Below are 16502 nucleotides of genomic sequence, written 5' to 3' on the forward strand. Positions count from 1 at the left end.
ACATTATCTATCATAGCCTACTGAAAAAAAGAAGCAAAGCACATGTTTCCAATTTTTGTAATTTTCTCACTATTTTCTTACCATAACTTTATGCACTAAATTTTGCATTTATTTTACATACCCCCCTTGTACACTCTTTATACTTGACATTAATTTACACAGTTTATGGAAACTTTGTAATTTCTAAACTACTTCAACTCAGCAGACAAATCACATCAAAGTTTAAGAAATAGCAGTTAGTTACAGACGTTGAAACTAAACGTTACAACACTCCCCAGTCTCCCCGACCACTCGATCTGTTGCCCTGCGTCACCGAGGTGCAGAAACAATCTGAAAGGTCGTGATCACATTTCACGCAAATCAGGGGAAGTGGCTCAAATTAAAGTTACCATCTCAACCCCGTACAGTAACCTTCTTAGTGTAGGGGCGGGTGTGTGTGTGTGTGTGTGTGTGTGTGTGTGTGGTGGCAGGGTGGGGGTGGTCTCCCTGGTTGCTAAGGGCAACAGGGTGAGATAGATGGAGCCGCAGCTGCGCGTCTGTTAATACCAGCGATCGACCCTCAACGTCCCCGCGCGCGCAATTCTCCACACACACACACACACACACACTGATCTCTCTTCAGTCAAGGCATGAGGATGCGAGCGGGGATTTAGTTTCAGTGTCTTTTCCAGTCTGCAGCAGATTATTACCTTTCCTCTAGCACACGGGACGGATTTACACACGAGGAACAAGGTTTGTTTGCTTTTCTTAGTTATAATGTTTTTGTTGTATTATTATGAGTATTTCTGTCGTGCAGAACTTCATTTTGCATTTATGTGTCAAAATACATACGTGTTGTTTTGAACGCTTCGCCTATGCAATGCATTTACAATGGATATAAGGAAGTGCAGAGATTTATTTGGAAAGGACAATAGGCGCGCAATGACTGCGCCCTGGATTTGAATTCGTAGGCATAGTGAATTTTAGTATTTGGTTCAATTAATCCGTTTCCAGCTTGTCTTGCTTTGTTTATGTTTATGAATAAGGACATCTGCTTCACTATTGCGTGTTTTCTCAAGCAACTGTTACGAGTTCATTCATTCATTCATGCGATCAACTTCGCCAAACGTGCCAGACTGTCCTCTCTCATATTATTATCAGACGCACTCAAGTGTGAATTTGCTCCCAAATGCGTCCAGTCTGTGGTGTAGGCTATGTGTTAGTGACATATCTTTTTACAAAGCAAAAGCACTTCGGTCGCTGAATTGGATACTAACGAGATTTCGAGAATAAAACAAGCATGGCTTTACCACAATAGACACGGAATGCGCGCGCGCTTGTGCGTGTGGCGCGGGGGTTGTTGTTGTTTTCCCGCTGCATTCTGATTTCATAATTCCCACAGCACACATTTACACGGTGACAGACGTGTTAGCGGTTACTGGAAGCTTCGTGAATCGAAATATTTTTTAATTATTCCACTAACTACTGTTATGTTCTATAAATTGGTGATCTGAATCAAGTGGCGTGAATGAGCATTGTTCAGGGTTGTTTTCCAGACACAACAGAAGTAGGATGTCTCCTTGAGTCTTTTCGATGCTTTTTTTGGGGGGGCAAATAACGTACTGCTCGTGCAACGCCGTCAATTAAAACAACTTGGGTGATGTTGATATCAAAACATTTTTACAAAATGGAGGAGATGGTTAGGGACGCCTTAGCAATGCAAATGAGGTTTTGAAGAGCACTGGCACCTGCTGTCTCGAGCATTTGCATTGGCTTTTCCCTCGTTTCTCATTAGAATCATGTTCTACTTCTGCAAAGCAAGGTTTGAGCCCACACTTAGGGCTTTATGGAGGGAGCTTCTCCAAGTCTCTTCTACTGTGTTTGCATAACAAAGGGCAAGGGTTTTGTCCATGAAAAGAGGGGACAAAACCATCAAGCCTCAATTGTCCCAGTGTCAGTCGGATGGGCAAGTAGGGTCTTGTGCCCCATCAGTAAACAGACTCAGTCACAGCAAAATCCAATTAAGCCATGTTCTTTCCATCAGGCTTTTCACAAGGCAAAGAATATTGCTTCTGTTTTTTATGCTACTGTACTCATTTTACGGTGCATACAGTCATAAGGTTCCTTGAATAAATCAATTATGTAACTATGTCACATGTGGTTTCACCTCTAGCGTCTCAGACCAAATACAACGTAAAATAATTTGAAATTCGCAAGTGGGTCATTCAGAGGAAGCATTAAATTGCTTTAAGCATCAAGAAAGCCTGACGAAATTTTTCATTTTTTTAATCTCAAAAGAATCCTGTGTAGAAACAAAACCAGCCCCAGTGTTAAGCGATATGAGTTGACCTAGGGTGAAGAGTTTAGAGGTTTATAATAAGATCTTTCATCGTCATATGGGCAACGGTATGTGGACTTATTTTTGCATTTGCCATTTTCACGTCCTTGCCTGACAACACATACGTGTGCATTTACACAATGAGATAAGCTAAATGTCAACAGAAGATGTGGTGTATTCAGCTCAATATCTAAATGAGAGATTTTATAAAGTACAAGAAAAACTCCAAATAGCCTAAATGGTAAAACACATCAGTGATCATGTGTACACTGTGACTCCAAGGTGACTGGAGGCACTTAAAGACAGCGTAAGTTTGTCTAGTACATACTTTATTTTTACCCCATGTAGAACACAACAGTACAGCTAAGATACACCAGTTTCAAGCATTGTAAAAAAAATAAAATAAAAATCTCATATGCTGATTGAAATACATGCAGCCAATTTAAAACTGATTGTTGTGTTTTCTCCTTCTAGCTTTGAAGTCCATCTACTCCATACGGAATATGATGCAGAATTGCCCATTTCTTATGGAAATAAGCTGGACAGGAACACTCACAGAGCTGTTGGCTGATTATCAATGAACTCAGTTCCATAAAGAACTCAAGGAAATAAGTATATTTCAACGAGGAAGACCTGATAGCTGGAGTTTTTGTTTTCGATATGGCAGCGACCGAGGCTAATGCAGAGCCTGTCCAAGCAGACATTGTCGAGAACAAGGCCGAGGTAGAAACCAAAAATCCAGCCCCAGTTTCAACTGAGGAAACACAGCCTACTACTGAGGCACCGCCAAGCACAGAGCAACCAGCTGATAGCAAATCCAAGCCAGCCTCTGAGAAAATATGGGACTCTTTTTTAAATAAAAGTGGGCTTGGAAAAGTAATGGGAGGGAAGAAAAAGAAGGAGCAGCAGACAGGAGCTGAGGATTCTACTGGCGAGGAGCAGGATAAGGTCTCTAGCCAGAACGATCAAGGGGATACTGCAGGCCCTAAAGAGCAGGAATCTAGTCAGCCAGCAGAAGCTGGCGTGGCTGCAGCTGATGGGCAGACTATTGAAAAAGCACCAGAAAATGAGGAGGCTTCCCAAGAGCAAAAGGCATCTGGTGCCAAGCCAAAGCAAGGAGAGAAGTCTAGTGTTAGGGACTTCATCCGCAAGCCTGTTGCTAAAATTTTCTCGCACAAAAGCACAGACAAAAAGGAGGAAGCAGGGGCACTCCAAAAACATGGCAAGGTTCGGTCAAAATCACTAGACAGGCTGGAGGATGCTGATGCCAGTACAAATGTGGCAGACCAAGCAGAGGAGCCTCCGACTGCAGACGAGCCAGACAAGTCTAACCCCCAAACAACAAAAAACATGAAGCGCTGGCACTCTTTTAAGAAACTCATGGCTCAGAAAAGTCACAAGAAAAGCACAGACGAGTCCAAGGATGCTGAGGGAGCAGAAGGAACCAGTGCAGATGGAGCAGGAGACAGTGGGACACTGGATTCCACTACAAAGTCAGAGCACTCTGGGCAAAAAAGGTGGAAATTAAAGAGATCCTGGACATTCCAAGGTCTGAAGAGAGATTCATCAGTTGTTGGAATCCACAAACCAAAGGACAAAGACTCTTCAGATGTTAAAGACGAAAATGCCCCAGAGGCTGAACAGGGGACGGAAGATGTAAAGGTAGCCAGTGATGTAGAAACACAGGAGAAGACTAATGCTGAGGGTGAGGAGGAGAAAGGAGCAACTGCTACTACACAGCATGCAAAATCGGTGGACCAGCATGCAAATGAGATCTGGACCTCTTTCAAAAAACGAGTTATTCCCAAATCAAAGAGGGCAGCTGACTCTGGTGGAGTAGAGGAGGAAGCAGCGGGTGAGCAAGAGCAGACTGATGAACCACAGGCGGGTAAAGACTCAGGCAAGACAGCCAAGGCAAAAAGGACACACTTCAACCGTGCTGTGTCACTAAAGAACTTCATACTGAGAAAGGGGAAGAGCACCAGCATGGACATGGGGGAGGGTACAGCAGCCCAGAAAGATGGAGATGGTACTGGTGAGAGTGAGGCTAAAGACGTGGATGGCCTTGATGACGCAGCTGGGGCAACTGATGTCCCACAGACTGGATCAGAGGAGCAGACTGCGGCTCCGAGTGAGAGCAATAATGAAGCTCAGGTGGCAGGCGAACACAAGAGTTCTGATGGAAAGGAGAGGTCCCACACTAGTGCACCATCTGGTCAGCCATCAGACAAGTCTCACGTAGCAGATCCAGCACCAGAGGGTGAAGGCCAGACCGAGCCAAAAGCCAATGGTGAGAATGGATGCTCGGATGCTACATCAGAGGACACCGCAGCACACAATCATGAAGCAACAACCCAGAATGACGTGAAGGATGAGGAGACCAACCAGGAGACCATAGACTCTAGTGGCAAAACTTGTCCGAAGGACGGGAAGATCCTCAGTCAAGACGGGAAGTGCGATACTGTCAATGCAGTTGCCCAAAGCGGTGAGTGTGAAGCTCCAATTGACTCGAGAGATCTACAGCAAAATGGAAATGACAAAGCAGAGTCTAAAGTAGGAGTAGGTACTAGTGTTGAGGTAGAGACTGGGGGGGATGGGGCCCCTCAATGTGGAGGGTCCCTTTCTGGGTCAGCGAAGACCAATACAGATGAACAAGAGGAGGCCTTGAAGAGGATGTTCTATGAGGTTGCAGCTTCCATCGTTCGTGCAGTTGTATGCTCAGCCACTGAACAGTTAGCCAAGGAGAAGGACGTTCTGGACAGTAGTTTGATGTGTTTCCAGCCTGAGAACAATAGCAGTTACACAGATATTGATGTCAGTTACTGTCACAGAGAAGTTACTTTAAATCAGGGATCTATGTATTGATCCTTGGCGATCCTGAGCACCTTCATCTGTGTTTGTGGGAACATGTTCTGGTGTTGTGGGCACATGTCAAAAAAATATTGCTACACTCAGTCACCCCTTTAAAACATTGTGAATTTTAGGGTCAGTGAATTCTAAGGAAGATACAGGTGCTTTAATTGAGCTGTTGTGAAGTTATCCAAAGTATCAATTTGTGTATTCTCAAAAAGTATTCTATACATAAAGTAATTTATTTAAGGAAAGTTTACAGCATGTCTCTGTATTAATGTGGAACCATTAATAATTGAGTGTTTTTGAGGCAGAGGTTTTTCACAATACTGTCAGATGCAGTTGTGTAGTGTTTGCAGTCCTGTATTATAAAGTTGAACATTTATATTGGTGAATCTAAATTACCCTCTTCTTTGTGACAAAAATGTGTATAATTAATTACATTTTTAAATGTAGAAATATATTGTAATATATTCTGAAATCTCTTCTGTTATCATTTACCAGAAAAAAAGGCGGGAAACGTGTGATGCCACACAAAGAGGATTAGATCTGCATGGGATTCGTTCAGCGAGGAGCTTTGCCCCCCCCCTCCACCCAAATATGGAGTAATCACATGTTTACACCACGATTCACCATGGTGAGAGATGCAATCCACATAGTTTAAAAATATCTTGAAAAGCAATAATTCAGAATCATCAATCAGTGCAGTTCTTGCTACCATTCCATCATTGTAAATGTTTTGCCTGTCTACTAGTGAGATTTTATATTGTCATAAATGACATTCCTTTGAAATGTTAATCTCAGTGATCACAAAGTACAGTGATCATAAAGACTGTTAGTTTTATATTAATTGCCATTCTGTTCTGTTAGTTTTCCTTTGACTAGATATATGTGATACAGACACATTTTAAATAATAACAGCCCGCCAGACTGCCCCTGAATTGTGAATTCAATACGGAATGTGCTCTAATCTCTGTGTTTTTGTTTTTAGACTGTTATCTTGTGTACATGAATAAACCACCATTAAACATTAAGTACTTCTCTGGGTTTTCTTGCAGATTATGCCATCATTGACAGACTTTAGAAAATGCTGACCAATAACAGATTAACTGGGTTTGCCATTTGGGGCAGTTGTAAAATAGACTCAGCTAATGCAAATCAATGGAGAGAATGTTTAATTTCCCTCCAAAAATACTGCTTCACAAATAGTGCATAATTTGCATCTTGGAAATGGGAACACACATTACATAAAACTCCTAATATGAACACTGTATTATGACAAATGTCAATTTATATTGGATTACTTTAACTGTCATTTAATATCCTACTGTATCCCCTTGATATTTGTATTGAGCTCAGGTGATTATGACAGTACCATCCTTGACGACCATCACACTGTCAACTATTTACACTAAATCATGCAATTAGAACGTTAACTGCAGCTTAACAGAAATCCTAGCAACAGGTTTGGTGCAGCATTCCCTATAGCTCACAGCGGGGTCAGGGTTAATGAAGAACCATTTGGAAGTATTAACAGATAATGAGCTGACTTAACAGGGACAAAACAGGACAGAGATATTGAGACTGTATTGGCAAGTGGGTGAAACTGACACTTTGCATGACAGACTTTTGAATGTGGCTTTGAGAAGAAATACCTATTGACAGCACGACCCGGGTGGACTTTACAGACTTAGCATATGTAGTCAAAGCATTAGGTCTCATGTCAAGAAGGGTCATTAACTTTTTACTGTTTGTTTTGGTATAAAAATACTTTTATTTACAACATGCATTTGCATATGCTGCTAAATATACTGTGGCCAGCAGTTTAACTGGTAATAAAAAAGATGAGTTTGAATCAATTGGGAGAAAAAACCCCACCTCTGCCCTTTGTTTTAGACAGTGTTGACAGACAAAACTTGCAACCTCATTTTCCCTCGTCATCTAACTGTACCCAGGCGAGTGTCTATTAACTATGACACAGAGCATTAAAAACTCATGTCAGATAAATCCATTGAAAGGCAATCTGCTTAATGGTGCACAGGCCAACAAGATGACACTTAATGGCCACTTTTACTGAAAATACCACTAGGTCAGAGAGGTACTGTTAATTTGTGAAAGCATACTGACGAATTAAAGAAAACCAGAACAGAGAGCTTTTATCTTACATGTTTTCCCATCTTTATGTAATTAATAAGAGGATTGTGGTGTAAAAGCCTCTTAGTGAAAGAGCACAATGCACAAACTAATGTGTTTTAATCACATTTTGTATTGTAGATATGTAAACAACAGTCAAAGGCAATTTACAGTTATGATTTAAGAAACTCTTACACCATATTATCTGAGAAAATATAAATACAAACAGGCAATTAAAAATAAAACAAAAGTCCTTTAGTGCATTACCCTCATCGTCCCACATATTTACAAACATTGCTTATAAAAAGCTAATGTTTTGGGATAAAGCAGTTGTGCATTGTCGTACACACATTATATACATTACATACATCTTCATAGATCTACTCCATTTTGGACATCTCAAATTTTGTAGTCATGATCTCCTAAGGAGGAAAAAAGAAAGAAAAAAAAAATCAAAATCATGAAAGGAAATAATCTTTTAAACTTTAAGGAAAGTGAGTCATTTAAAAAATGCTGCGCAATACAATGAAATTCCTAAAATAAATAACACGGTTACATAAAAACCTATCAAAATCCTGCATTTTTTGTAGTATGTAATCTCTGATCTCCTCTTTTAAGAGATTTGTCCACATTGGCTGCTGTTCGATATATGAACACATCCAATGTTAGCTTAAGTGAGCTCTCATTAGTCAGACAAAACCTCAGCGCTCCTTTTGTTCCAAGCAGAAAGAAAACAACCAATGGAGAGGGAGCGAGGGTAAACACTGTGACGTGACAGGCTGAGCGCTTTCTGCTCTACTTTGGAAGCTCAAAGGGTGCCCACTGCTGGCCAATCAGAATATGAGATACTTACCTCGTCTGAGTCTAGCAGTGGCGGCAGTGCGCTGTAAAACAAAGAGAAGGACACGTCAATGACATGGCAGATTGCTAGTAGCTTTACAGGCCAACTGATGACATGTTTGGGTGTACAAATAATCAGTGACATACTGAATAATGCTATTAGTGCTAATAACCATAATTTCTATACACGTATGACTCCCTGGACTTACACATCAGCCATTGATGAGGGAATGTTCTCCTCGACCCATTTGAGATCTTCATCCTGGATGGAATATAAAACAAATTTACCATGAGGTGAAGGCCTTGACATCACCAAAAATATGTAGCATATTTGAAAATACACAACAATAAGCAATTTTTTCCACACAATATGGTGTTTTTTTATATGTAAACAGCATGTCTAATCCTTCATAAGGCATTCTTATATATGGCAATACAACATGCTTATTTTCATGAAACAATTCCATTTTTTTATGCCAAGTATTGTTATGAATTACCACTTTGCTGGGTTTTGCACTTCCATTGGTCTCTGGTTTCATCCCTCTCATTTTCACACCATCTGTGAATTCAAGTTTAACTGGTTAGAACCGGCTAAACGCAGTCAAATGAAAGCACAGCAAACAAAGGCTGACAACCAGATCTGCAGACTTGATAGGCAGCATTCAAGTGTGCTGATTAAATGTAAACTGCATGTTGTTTTTAAGTTGGCATGAAATGAAAAATTACCCTATTTTCTAAATGCACGTTATAGATCTTATTGTAAACGTTACTCTATGTATATGTTTATAAAAAAAACCTGACCTAGTAATTTTTTGTTCAAATTACATAATTTGTCATAACTTCACCAATCATTTAGTTTGTTTAAACCCATCCCTGCAAGCTCATGTACATCTGCCTCCACTTTTGAGTGCAACACCCACATCTCAACATCCAATCATCAACCGTGACAATTCTGTTTCATCACGACTTTAAATCAAATACATCCTATTTAGTGGAGAACGAAAGGCAGCTTGTGAAGATCCCATGTGCAGAATTATTTCTCCATCATCTTTAAATACAAGCCACTACTTCTGTCTCACACCTGCAATTTTTTAAATTAAGACTCTTACCGAAGGCTTCATTCATTAGCTGCTCCTCTTCTTCCTCACTAACCTCATCCACCAGTGGACTGAAGGCATACCTGAAGGGTTCAGAAGGACAAGGATTGACAATCTTGTTTCTACTTTTAAACGGAGTGGGGGTGACACATGGATAGAGGTGAAGTGTTTTACCTCTGGTTGTTGGCTGACGGCCTCCATAAGAACATGATGACAAGCAGGATACTAGAGAACAGGAAGCGCCAGAAGGCATCATCTATCCACAGCTCTCTCCAGTCCTACAAGAGTAGTTGTGAAGGCAAGGAGGCGTCATTAAAAGTATATGGGTTTAACTAAAAAACAAGACATATTACATATAAAAAGAGAAGGCTTACAGATTGGCACTTGGATAACTTGAAAGTCTTCGTTGTCCACACAATAAATATAACAGAAGCTGAAAGAGAAGCAGAATTTCATTATGAGAACATGTGGCAAAAAAAGAAAGCAAAATAACTATATATGGAAACACTTTATTTCAAAAGTTTGGGCTAAGTAAGGTTTTTAGGTTACACTTTATTTTAAGGTGTCCTTGTTACAGTGTAATTATACATTCAAGTATAAATTCAAGATTAGGGTTTGGCTTAGGGTTACTTGCATGCAATTATGCATAATTTATTGTTATTATAATAGTAAGTAAAAGTACATGTAACTTGTAACAAGGACACCTTAAAATAAAGTGTTACCGATTTTTATGTAAAAAAAAAAAAAAAGGCATCTATTTTGCTCCCCAAGGCTGCATTTATTAGATCATTAATACTGTTTGTTTGTTTATAGTTACCAGCTATAACGGCTATATTAATGGCGAAGAAAAAAAAAACGTTTTTTTAAAATGTATTTCAGATAAAAATTCTAAAACTAGTTTTACTTCATTGAAAGAAAATATTTTATCATTAATACAGTAAAACAATAATTTTGGGAAATATTATTACAATTTAAAGTAACTATTTTAACGTTTTAAAATGTCATTTATTCCTGTGATGGCAAAACTGAATAATCAGTAGTCATTACTCCAGTCTTCCGTGTCACATGATCCTTCAGAAATCATTCTAATATACTGATTTGGTGCTCAAAAAGCATTTTTTCTTATTATCCATATTGAAAACAGTTGCGTTGCTCAATACCTTTGTGGAAAACTACATTTTTCTCAGGATTCTTTGATGAAAAGAAAGTGAAAAATAACAGTATTTATTAAGAAATAGTAATCTTTTGTCTTACTGACCCTAAACTTTTGAAAGGTAGTGTATCATTAAGGAAATATCAGTACTGGCAAGTTTTCAGTAAAATGATAGTTTGAAAAGTTGTAAACCTAAATATAGCAAGAAAGAGAGACTGAGATTGAATGTCCCCAATTACGGCTTACTTTCCATTAATAAATCATGTAACCCAGATGTTTGACACAGACCAATCATAATTCAGTATGCGAAAATTACACTGACATTAATCACTGGCAGTTTCAATGCAGTACTGTAATCCTGTCAAAGACACTTTGCACAATAATTTAGTAGTGTGATGCATATGCTCACCAAAGACAGCGAATATGAGAGTGTTGGTGAAGTGTCGGTAAAGGGACAGCTTGACCACATTTCTCCTCAGCCGAAGGAGCTTCATCGTCTGGGCCAGGCTAATGAAGATGTGACTGAGTGTCAAGGACTATATCTGATCACTAGGGCTCAGCGACTTCCTGTTCATACATAATTTAATGCAAACAGTTTACTTAGCAGTAAAAAAAAAAAAGCGACGTGAAACAGAAAATGTAGCGAACTGCATAGAGTCTTCCTAACTGTAAACGTGCACAGGTTTGTCCTTTAGGTGTCCTTAAACTTTATGAGTACAAAAAATCCCAGAAGTCACAAAGGAGAACAAAAAGAGGGGTGATCAACATCCCACATATGCAGGGCCACTGTTACACAACCCATTAAGAGAGAAAGAGGGACACACACAAACAGCAATGGAGAAACGTAGGATATCCACCAGCAGAGGGTAGAGTCGAGAACAGCCAAGGGGATGGCAGCCAGCAACACCAGGTCATCTTCAGCCTGACAGAACAATATAGGGGGAAGATAGAGGGAAAGACAGAGAGAGCCAGAGAAAGAGAGAGAAGAGTAGCACCATCATACACCACCATCAGAGGGTCCTACATAGGGCTGGACGATTTCCTATTTATGGTATTCATTACCTCAATATTTATGTATTTGCTCTGATATGGCTTGGAACTTACTTTTAACGTTTTAAAATGTCATTTATTCCTGTGATGGCAAAACTGAATAATCAGTAGTCATTACTCCAGTCTTCCGTGTCACATGATCCTTCAGAAATCATTCTAATATACTGATTTGGTGCTCAAAAAGCATTTTTTCTTATTATCCATATTGAAAACAGTTGCGTTGCTCAATACCTTTGTGGAAAACTACATTTTTCTCAGGATTCTTTGATGAAAAGAAAGTGAAAAATAACAGTATTTATTAAGAAATAGTAATCTTTTGTCTTACTGACCCTAAACTTTTGAAAGGTAGTGTATCATTAAGGAAATATCAGTACTGGCAAGTTTTCAGTAAAATGATAGTTTGAAAAGTTGTAAACCTAAATATAGCAAGAAAGAGAGACTGAGATTGAATGTCCCCAATTACGGCTTACTTTCCATTAATAAATCATGTAACCCAGATGTTTGACACAGACCAATCATAATTCAGTATGCGAAAATTACACTGACATTAATCACTGGCAGTTTCAATGCAGTACTGTAATCCTGTCAAAGACACTTTGCACAATAATTTAGTAGTGTGATGCATATGCTCACCAAAGACAGCGAATATGAGAGTGTTGGTGAAGTGTCGGTAAAGGGACAGCTTGACCACATTTCTCCTCAGCCGAAGGAGCTTCATCGTCTGGGCCAGGCTAATGAAGATGTGACTGAGTGTCAAGGACTATATCTGATCACTAGGGCTCAGCGACTTCCTGTTCATACATAATTTAATGCAAACAGTTTACTTAGCAGTAAAAAAAAAAAAGCGACGTGAAACAGAAAATGTAGCGAACTGCATAGAGTCTTCCTAACTGTAAACGTGCACAGGTTTGTCCTTTAGGTGTCCTTAAACTTTATGAGTACAAAAAATCCCAGAAGTCACAAAGGAGAACAAAAAGAGGGGTGATCAACATCCCACATATGCAGGGCCACTGTTACACAACCCATTAAGAGAGAAAGAGGGACACACACAAACAGCAATGGAGAAACGTAGGATATCCACCAGCAGAGGGTAGAGATTGCCTATTTATGATATTCAGTACCTCAATATTTATGTATTTGCGCTGATACGGCTTGAAACTGTGACCATTATTTATTTATTTACTTATTTATTTTTTGATAATTTGTTATGGTTATGGCAAAGCTGAATTTTCAGCATCCATTATTCCAGTCTTCAGTGTCACATGAAATCATTCTAATATGCTGATTTGGTGCTCAATAAACATTTCTTATTATGATCAATGTTTAAAAAAGTTGTGCTGCTTATTTTTGTAGAAATCCTGAAACTTTTTTTTAGGATTCTTTGACGAATAAAAACTTTTTTTGGTTTCAATGTAGAAGTCTTTCAATTTTGATCATTTTAATTCATCCCAAATGTCTGAACAGTAGTGTATGCAAACATTACTATTACTAAAACAATAATATTTTCCTATTTTTAAGTGAATCGTTGAATCAGAATTGATGTACAGTTTAAACTGATTATCAGAAATGAACAGATCTTACGAACTATTGTAATTATCCACACCTAGTATGGTGCTTAATATTGCAATCAGAATCATCACAAATACATCTTAATATTTATTACATCGCCCAGCCCTAGTACTCACACATTGCAAAACCATAACCACCATTCAGCCCAACAAAGGTAGATCATGCTACTAGCTTTGAGGCAAGACAGAAAAAAAGATATTTTACAAAGCATTATCCCAGCTGCACACCACCATCACATGAGCCAAAGAAACTGAGAAGAGCAAAGAGAGACTGAAATTTCCATAACATGGCTTCCTAAAAAGAATTGAACAGAGTGAACTGTTTGCACTTGTAACCACAAAAAATCTACCCGGTTTGATCTACTTTCATTTCCATTTATCTGTCCCAATCTACACCATGCAGAAGTCACTGTAATAACAGCACAAAATGAACACACAGTCTTAACAGATGATCGACTTGTGAAAGGATATCCACCACACAATACAAGAATCAATGAGGGCCATAACAATGTCACAAAGCAGCCTGCTTGAACCACCGTGCTCCTGCGAGAGAGAAACATTAAGCTTCACGTGACATTTGGTGCAGCATCATCATTACATTAAATTAGGAGGTTTGCCACAAAGGTGGACATGTTTCTCCACTGGTCACTATTTTTCATTTTTAGTGAAATTGTGTTCAGGTTTAGCTGTGAGACTCTCCTTACCGTGTTGACTCTCAGTACACCTTCTATGATGGAGAAGATAAGGTAGAGCAGTCCTACCCCCACCACCCTATGCAGCAATGCTCCTAGTCTTGGTCTGCAGCAAAAAGGCGGAGTTATTGAAAGAGAAATGTACAAAACTATGCTGAAGATTACTCTTATAGCAAATGCTGTTATCAAAAGTATTAAAGTAATATGTGAAATTTTATTACAATTTAAAATAACTTTTCTATTTAAATATATTTTAAAATGTAATTTCTTCATAATTACTCCAGTCTTCAGTGTTACATCAGTGATCTATCAGAAATCATTGTAATATGCTGACATTTTTCAATATTAATTGTCAATGTTAAAAAGTTTTTTTCCTATCAGAATTTTTTAACAATGTAGTAACAAAGTGTAACTTTTGATCAATTTAATGGATTCTTGCTAGTGGTTCAACGGATCACAAATCTCACAGTTCGGATCACATTACGGTTTTTGACCCACGGATCGGATCATTTTTCGGATCAGCAAGAGAAGAAAAATATTTCAATTTAACTTGCTTTCCATTTATTACTTAAAGCGAAGTACTTCTTTGATACCACAGCAAATACTACTAGATTAACTAAGAAAGTTTAAACATGATTAAAGAGACAAGAGAACAGCCAGTAAAAATAAGAACAAATACACAAATTACAAGCATATATAAATACAACAGAATATGTTACAAATAAAATAAGGTTGGTAGTATTCAAATACAGAAATGTAATAATTAGAGAAAATAACACTGCTTAGTGTTCACTGTATAAATGAAATTTAGATTTTTATCACAGCTGTTTTGTTTGATGATCATTAATGACAGCAGCAGTATTTATAGGCCGCTGTCCCTTTAAGACCTGATGCACGGATCTGATATAATGACTCACATCACATCCGATATCTTTCTCAGCTGTCTTCATTCACTTGAGACATAACTGACTGCGTTTACCTGAATGATTGTCGAGATGGGTATTTTGTCATAATTTCATTAATGACAGCAGCAGTATTTATAGGCCACTGTCCCTTTAAGACCTGATGCACGGATCCGATATAATGATACACATCACATCAGATTTCTTTCTCAGCTGTTTTCATTCACTTGAGACATAACTGACTGCATTTAATTGAATGATTGTCGAGATGGGTATTTTTTCATAATTTTATGTGTATGTGTCTGTTCAGAGGATTCAGAAAAGTATTCAGTTCTGTGTTCGCGCGCCGTCTGAAACGCGCGTGCGCGCTTCATGTGTGTGCGCGTGGAGAACAGCGTGCGAGTAATGAATCGAGTTCCCTTTCTCCTTTTCTCTCTGGAATTGTTTAAAATTTGCTTGCTTGTGTAAATACGAACAAATTATAAAGTTATACTCTATTATGGTTAAATTTTGCAATTAATCGCGGATCACATGCGTGCCGAACCGTGGGGCTTGGTCCGTACGGACCACGGATCAACAATGATCCGTTTAACCACTAATTCTTGCTTTATAAAAGTATTAATTAGACCAGATTTTAATCCATTTTGTTCAACTGCCTCAATATATTACTGCTTCAAAGCAATTTACTTGACTATGCCATATCCAAGGCTAGCAATGATGACCAGCACTCGAGCCAGGGTTCTTTTTACAGCTGAAAGCACCTCTGCAAACACCACTGCACCTTGAACTGCACACACAAATAATGCATCATAATGACTACATTCACTATAGTAACCTTATCAATGTTTAACAGCAAATTTACACAATCAATCACATCAAACATATGCCTGGATTTATTATTATAATGGACCATACTGTACATCAAAACAGTTTGCCTTTGTGTTAACCATAAAGCAGCTTTATTTTTACATTTACTAGATTATTAGAAATAATTATAAAAATATTAAAAACTAAATATTAAACAGCCCTCAGTTGTCTTCACAATGTGCATGACCTATAAACAGAGCTGGGAAGTAACTGATTACATGTAATCTGGATTACGTAATCAGATTCCAAAAATTACATACTTGTAATTAGATTAAAATTTAATATACTTGTCATCAGACTACAGGAACGTTTTATTGATTGCATGATTACATATTCACACAATAGCAATAAATTATTCATAATTTATTGATTCTCCTTAATTCCTATTTTTCATCTTTTAAATGTTCCCTTCTAAAATAGCCTGCTGCTTATATACATTCAGAAAGACTTCCAGTTTTATGGACATTCACACAAAGACCAGTCATTAGTCAGGTGGCTACACAGCATTTGACCACTGGATTTACAAAAATCGTATCAGGTTTAAGAAGTGTTTCAACATTGCATCAACTACTGATGAACGCATTAATTTTTATTTGAATTACCATTAGGTTATTTACCCACGTATTAGTATTTAGAGGGCTTTTGTTTTTGAAACCCTTTTAAATGCACACATTCACTTTATTTCTTATTTACATGTAATGCAGGCATTCCTAAACTATTTTTGTCATCTGAACATCTTTCACCTAATATATTTACTTGAAGTAACCCTGAGATTTTAAAATAAATATTTAATAATTGCGTATCACATTTGCACGTTCAATGTTCTCTGACATTGGTTAACGGTCACATGACATGCAGGTCAACTATTTAAATTTTTTTGATAAGTGTTTTATTTTGATGTTATTTTAAAATTACATACTTTAATTAAAAAAATGTTATGATTTAATTAATTATTAGCTTTTCATTAAAGGGGTGGTTCACTGGTTTTTTTCTAGGCTTGATTGTGTTTATGGGGTGCAGTCTAACATGTGTT

At 38.1% G+C, this 16502-nt stretch overlaps 2 protein-coding genes across 6 annotated transcripts in view; one reads left to right on the forward strand and one right to left on the reverse strand.

The window, feature by feature from the left end:
* The first annotated feature begins 445 nt into the window (after positions 1 to 445).
* On the forward strand, positions 446 to 6195 carry LOC107669730 (PH domain-containing protein DDB_G0287875-like). Its single transcript, XM_016462102.1, has 3 exons — positions 446 to 732; positions 2792 to 4802; positions 5672 to 6195. The coding sequence occupies exons 2-3, from the start codon at positions 2978 to 2980 to the stop codon at positions 5692 to 5694; spliced, it is 1848 nt and encodes a 615-aa protein (XP_016317588.1). The 5' UTR covers positions 446 to 732; positions 2792 to 2977; the 3' UTR covers positions 5695 to 6195.
* Positions 6196 to 7321: 1126 nt separating this feature from the next.
* Positions 7322 to 16502, reverse strand: part of LOC107669731 (transmembrane protein 87A-like) — a 16616-nt gene continuing 7435 nt past the window's right edge. For 4 of the 5 annotated variants that reach the window (XM_016462105.1, XM_016462107.1, XM_016462106.1 and 1 more), the window contains exons 11-21: positions 15290 to 15389; positions 13713 to 13806; positions 13480 to 13551; positions 12074 to 12182; positions 9612 to 9670; positions 9412 to 9515; positions 9250 to 9320; positions 8638 to 8699; positions 8350 to 8402; positions 8154 to 8184; positions 7322 to 7722 (exon numbers count right to left, since the gene is read on the reverse strand). In XM_016462105.1, coding sequence (XP_016317591.1) covers positions 7681 to 7722; positions 8154 to 8184; positions 8350 to 8402; positions 8638 to 8699; positions 9250 to 9320; positions 9412 to 9515; positions 9612 to 9670; positions 12074 to 12182; positions 13480 to 13551; positions 13713 to 13806; positions 15290 to 15389 — 797 coding nt within the window. In that variant the 3' untranslated portion in view covers positions 7322 to 7680. Of the gene's footprint in view, positions 7723 to 8153; positions 8185 to 8349; positions 8403 to 8637; positions 8700 to 9249; positions 9321 to 9411; positions 9516 to 9611; positions 9671 to 10799; positions 10909 to 11243; positions 11313 to 12073; positions 12183 to 13479; positions 13552 to 13712; positions 13807 to 15289; positions 15390 to 16502 lie in introns of all 5 variants that reach the window. The other variant, XM_016462104.1, reaches the window with a different exon arrangement.

This window comes from Sinocyclocheilus anshuiensis, unplaced genomic scaffold (assembly GCF_001515605.1).
Source record: "Sinocyclocheilus anshuiensis isolate Anshui unplaced genomic scaffold, SAMN03320099.WGS_v1.1 scaffold684, whole genome shotgun sequence".
Taxonomy (NCBI): domain Eukaryota; kingdom Metazoa; phylum Chordata; class Actinopteri; order Cypriniformes; family Cyprinidae; genus Sinocyclocheilus; species Sinocyclocheilus anshuiensis.